Here is a 6,012-nt window from a genome sequence, read left to right on the forward strand (position 1 = left end):
CGGCCCGCGCACGAGCTCGTCCAGCTTCTCCCGCTGCTCCCGCCGGTCCGCCTTTCTCTCGTGCCGCAGATCCTCCGCCGCCTCCCTTCGCGCGCGCGCCGCGTCCTCGGCCCTCTGCTCGCGCGACACCGCCACATCGTCGAGGCTCGGCATCCCCGGCCCCGCCCTCGCGCCAGTAGCAGCCCCCACCCTCGCAGACGGCGGCAGCGAGGGCCCATGTCCTCGTCGTCGTCGCTGTCGGTCCCGCGCCCCGCGCCTCGGGGCTCGCCATCCTCGAAAGCCGTCGTACGGGCAGCAGCAACACGCTGCTGCTCTTCCGCGCCATAGTTGTCACCGTCACGCTCGCCATCGAGCCCAATCTCCCGCGCCCGCTCGAGGGCCGACCCAAAACATGCGGGGGTCATACCAAACCTTTCGCTCAACGCACCGTCGTTCCACTTTGCCGACAAAACGATTTTCCACCGCTCGGCCCCCTTCGTCTCCTGAATGTCGCGCCCCTTTTGCAGGTCGAGATAGTAGGCGAACAGCGGGCGGAAGGCGGCCAGGTCCGACTTGTGCAGTGGGCGGGCTTCAAAGGGGAGCTGCTGCCGCGCGGGCCGTTCGCGGCGGGACGAGCGGTGTTTGTGGTGGTGGTGATGCTGTGTCTCGTGGCGGCGCGAGGTAGAGGCGTCTGGGGAGCGGCGGCGGTGGTGGTGGGAGCGGCGATCATTGTCTGAGGCGCGCGGCGAGCGGGAGCGGGAGCGGGAGCGGGAGCTCAACGCGCCCTGGCGAGCGGCTTTGGTGTGCTGGTCGCCGTTATGGCCTGGCATATTTGGTCCCTTTCTTATGATTGGTCTTGCTTCCAGGGGAGGGAGGTTAAAGTCGCGCGAGATGCGAGCTAACGTCAAGTTGCTGATGTGCCAGATCTGGCTTGAGTCGAGTGTTGTTGGTATGTCGTTGGTCGCGTGAGTGAGAGCATGTGTCTCACGACGATCCCAGCTTGGATGGCACCCGTCACTGGAACCTTTGTCTTCTGGCTCAGTGTCAGTGCGTTGGCTGCTTGGTCGATCGGATCTTTCGTCCCAAGCGTCATGCAGATCTGTTCCGTTTCACAGATGTTTGAAGAAGAGACGATGACGTGGGAGAAAGAACTGGCGTCGCAGCGTGGTTGGGATGAGGCGTCGTCTTGCGTCTGTGCATGAACGGCTGGCGAATGTTTCATCCAGGTTGCATTGGGGATCATCGTTATGTGGGGGATATGCACTGAGTGGGGCTTCGTGCCACTTGCGGTCCATCACCACATGGACATCTCTATATGCTACCTAGTTGTTTCTCCTCTCGTTCCCACTGTTCAAGGGTATCGATCATCGTCCTCCATGACAAAATGAAGCATTCGTTAAACCGCGACCGTGCGACCCCATGTGCCAGTATATGTTAAATGCCCATCATTTCATACCAGCAAATGTCATTATGTACCCCTCGTTTTTCTCAATCGTCCCCGCCATTTATGCCTCCGGCACCGGGACCGTCGTGTTGTTGTGTATCGAACAACCCAAGCACTGGCAGTCATCACCACAAGGACAGAAGGCTGTCTCTCCCGAGCAGGAATCCCCACCGAATGGATAGTTGACGAAGAAGAAGTCATTGGCGGAGAGCTCCTCGCCCACGCCAGACGTCGCATCAGAAGGCGTCTGTGGGGCCGTAGCCGATCCGCTCACCTCGCCATCCCGAGACTGAGGGAGGTCTGAGGCGCCGTGAACCCCGTCAGCGTGCCCGTTGGTTCCGTTGGCTCCGCTGGCCCCGTCGTTGCCATTCGCAACGTGCAGCCCATGGCCGTTGGAATGATGGTAGGAGTCCTCCACCATGCTCTGCCAGGCTGAGCGGACGTAATCCTGCGTTGCGTTGTTGTATGGGTGAGCTGCGCAGCCGACACACTGGCAGCCGTCGCCGCATGTGCATTCATGCAATGTCCCCATGCCGCTTACTGGCGAAGCATTCTGACCGTAGACCATCGGCGTCGACATGTCGTACGACCCATTCGCAGGCAGAGCCTGTCGGTACTGCAACGCTTGCATCGTCTGCCGCCACTGAGCGGGCTGGAGTGGCGTCATGTAGGAGCCGTAGCTGGCTGGGTAGTGGAAGAGCGTCGGCTGGGGGTAGTACTGCTGGAACACCTGCGACGCCAGGGCCGGGGGCGGCTGGAATGGCGGCATGGCCACTCCGTTGATAGGCGGTAGCGGCGTTCCGTTGAGAGTCCCATTCGTCGTCGGGGGCGGGCTCTTGTTCTTCGACGAGCAGCAGCTGCCCGTGGTGGGTTTCGGGGCGACCTTTGGGCTGGATTCGGTGCTGGCTGGCGGAGTCGTTTTGGCGCTCTTGGCGCCTCCTGAGCAACAGGAACCGCCTCCGCCATTCTTCGGGCTGTCTATTGCCGAGCTGGCGGTAGGAGGCTTCGGCGCGGCCATGGTCGCCCCTCCGGACTGCTTTTGGACGTCTGGCGGCAGCATGATGGGTGGCATGGGAGTTTGATACATGGGGAACACCATATGACTCTGCAAGATTCCATCAGGTCCCATCATGGGCATTTGGCCGTACTCCATGCTGGGCCTGGGCGTTGGCATTCCCATGGCATCCATGCCGCCGTTTAGGTGTGGTGGTATCGTCTGAGCTGCGTCAAAGGTCGGGATAATGTTGAACTGACTGCTGTCGATGCGGTCCAGTGTGGCGGGTCCGAAAGACTGTTTTCGGCTGTTGGGTTTGCTGCTTTGCTTCTGGACTCGGTACGATGCACTCGACACGGTGGAGGACCGAGCTGGCGATGTAGGAACGGCCTCGCTGACGGGAGACTCGACTTTGATAATGTCGGAGTCAGCGGGCGTCGACGGGCCGCAGTTACACTTCTGCTTCCTCGGGATGGCGGCCGTCACACTACCACAGCCGCAGCCACGACTCGGCGGGTGTGGGCATGTGCTGAGAGGCCTGCCGGGTTTCCGCACAGGTACCATGAGGCGCTCGTTTGCGTGCGTGCATTTGGTGGAACGATGGCCACGGATACATGGCTCGCTGCAAGGGGGCGGGTGACAGGTCAGTGGGGTGGTTGAAAGTAGGAAAAGAGGGCGCTTTGGAGATTCGACGGGGGGGGGGGGAGAAGGCTTCAGGAAAAAGAAGGCCTTAGGAACGATGACAAGGGATATATGAAATGAGGTGTGAACATACCAGGCCATCTTCTGACCGTTGATGAGCGGCATGGTGGGCTGATTCTGAGATGTGTGTCAAGAGGAGGATTGCAATCACCAAACCAGACGATTGTCGATCAAGGCGAGAGGCCGCCGACCAGAGGGCGGCGAGTGGGCGTGAACCGGGGGCGCAGAAGGGCTATTGACGGAGTAGGCGTCGTGATCGTGATCGTGGATACAGACAATAGGCAAAGTTGAGCCCCGACGCACGTACCAGAGCTCTTGTCGCAGGCGAGGGCCAGAAGCTCGGTTTTCGCGCTCTCCGTGTTGATTCGGAAGGTATCGAGCAACGTCGGGTTGCGGAAGGAGGTCGCAGGGTAAGAAACGCCGAGAAAGTTTGTCGAAGGGACGGGGGAACGGACGGAGAAAACGCGGTGCACCGTTGGATGGCCGATGGATGAGAGAGGGGGGGGTTAATCTCCAGCAACGGCAAGGCAAGGCAAGGCGAAGCAGAGGCAGAACATGGATGAGCAAGGCGCGGCCCCACGTGAGGGGAGGGAGGGGGGGCACAGGTAGTGGGCGGGTATCTTGCGCGGTAAGCAAGTAGAAAGTCGACCTGGTGTTTGGCGGCACGGCTCCTGAGGGACGCGGATCAGGGTCCTCCTCACATAGGCTGGTAGCCTTGTGTGGAACGTTAGGAAGTGTAAGCGGGCAGCTGGCGATCGGGAAAATGATGGTCTGGTTCTCGTCGGGCGAGCGTGCGCACGAAAAGGCGTAGGCAGGCCTGAGAGGAGGGGAAGGCGAAAGTCGGCAGAGGTAAGTAAGGGTCTCAGGTATCACGAGGAGAAAGCAGGCTAGCCTCCTGGATCTGTCCCGGCGGCCGATGGCGTGGGGCGGCGCGGTCTTGGATTGCGGTCGGACAGAGAAATGTTGGTGCTGGAGCTGTTTTTGGCTGGCTCGCTGTTCTTTGGTGTTGTGCGTTCGTTTCGTGCCAGGTAGTCAAAAATGGCTACCAAGGTGGGCGAAGGCGTGGACTTTGACGGAATAGCGTCAGGCTGTAGAGACACGGGATAGCGGGTGATGAGGTCAACGCATGGTGCAATGATGTCTCCTCTCACGCGCGAGCACCCTCGCTATCTCCCCTCTCTCTCTCTCTTTGCCTCTCTGACACAGGCGAGGACAGGGAACGGATGAAAAATCGGAGTTGCTGTTCAAAGGCGCCGGCGCTCGCAGTTGGAGGGGGGGTGGTGGTTCTCGACTCGGCTGGGGACGGGGGGGATGTCGTGGTGAGACGGGGATGAGAAAGCATCGATCAAGTGCGGCCCAGAGCCTGGAGCTGGAGGGGGGTGGGGTTGGAAGGTGGGACCCAATCCGGCCCTCCCTGCCTGCCTGTTCGGCCCCCCAAAAGACCCCTGAAACGAAGGCCGACGGAGGCCTAGAGGCAGTAACTGTGGGCAGGAGCTGGCAGGAAGCTGGCAAGCCTCCCCCACCCACCCCCATGCGTCCTTGCCGCAAACAGGCAAACGGGTGTCCGAACAGCAGTGACAAGGGGTGCCCAGCAGACGGAAGTGAGCAAGTTTTCGGGATTGGGTGCACTGACAACATCCGTTCCTCGACTCCACCTGAGGTCCGTCCTGGTCCTTGTCCTCGTCCTGCTCTTTGCCTCAAAGACTTTGCCAACACCTCTTTTCACTGCTAGTGGAAGGACAGTCGTCGTCCAACGTGCCAGTCCACGGCGATCCCAAACCGCCGGTTGAATCCCAAGAGGGTCCCTTGTAGACGCCATTCCCACTAGCTATGCGGCAGACCATCTCGCTTCTGCTTTGAATACACCACGGCACCGGCTCGGAACTCGGCCCATCACGGCCTTCACTGCATGGGATGGATGGATGGCTTGTATGTGCGTGTGGGTTCAGGTGCGGGTGCGGGTACGGGTGGTAGAGAATGTGAGCAGGTTGCCATGTCGTCTCTCCGCCCGCCCCTCCGTCATCCGCTCTGGCTCGCCAGCGAAGGGGGTTGTACATTCATCCATGTCATCCCTCTTCCTCTGACGTCGGTCAATCCTACCTTTTGTCGCCGTTGTCCCAAACCAAAGGTACCGACAGCAGTTCGGGCCCAGAAGAAAGATGACACTGATGTTGACAAGATTGTCTACAGCCATGGGTCACGTCACACGGGCACCTCGGCCATTGAGCTGCTCCAATATCGAGTTCGCTATCCATTCACGAGCGGCCCTACATCATCGACGGTGGCGGATTTGCAGCATCTTAGAAACTTACACTCCCTTCACGAAGTGGCGTTATGCTGACCTCCAGGGTCCCAACACTGACATGCACCTCACTCTATTCATCCTGGTTGGCCATCGGTCTTGGGGACCCAGGTACCGCGGCCGACCCTTGACCACTGCATATTTTGTAACCGGAACCGCTCCATTGGGGGTGACCTCAGCCAAAGTCCAGAAGAGGCAATTAAAATCGAAGGCTGGCTCCTCATGGTGTCTGGGTATCTCGCCTCGATCATATTCCGTCGGGGCATCAAACGCGGGAACATGTCACACGCGTGTCGAGCGGCTGCTGCAGATTAACGGTATTAGCAGCCCACCACCAACCAACCCAGGATCCCTTTTCCCGTCGCAAAACCTCTAGTCCGAGTCGCCAGATTCCGCGAACATGTCCACGGCCCTCATTCGCTTCCTCCCTGGCCCAGAACCTGGGGGTATCACCTGCGCATTCCCGCCTGCCTGGGAAGACGCCTCGAGTGCTGCAGTGTCTCGTCTTTCGCCATCAATGTGGTCTCCATTGGCTCGCTTTCACATCGTCTCCATTGATCGCCCTCGACGTCTCTTCATCCATCGGTTCGC

General features: G+C 60.0%; 1 protein-coding gene across 1 annotated transcript; it reads right to left on the reverse strand.

Moving 5' to 3' along the window:
- Window positions 1–1,484: 1,484 nt before the first annotated feature.
- VDBG_08112 (grisea protein) lies at window positions 1,485–3,224 on the reverse strand (the record flags this gene model as incomplete). Its single annotated transcript, XM_003001807.1, has 2 exons — window positions 1,485–3,039; window positions 3,193–3,224. The coding sequence occupies 2 exons, from the start codon at window positions 3,222–3,224 to the stop codon at window positions 1,485–1,487; spliced, it is 1,587 nt and encodes a 528-aa protein (XP_003001853.1).
- Window positions 3,225–6,012: the final 2,788 nt, after the last annotated feature.

Source organism: Verticillium alfalfae, genomic scaffold (genome assembly GCF_000150825.1).
Source record: "Verticillium alfalfae VaMs.102 supercont1.11 genomic scaffold, whole genome shotgun sequence".
In the NCBI taxonomy this organism is placed as follows: domain Eukaryota; kingdom Fungi; phylum Ascomycota; class Sordariomycetes; order Glomerellales; family Plectosphaerellaceae; genus Verticillium; species Verticillium alfalfae.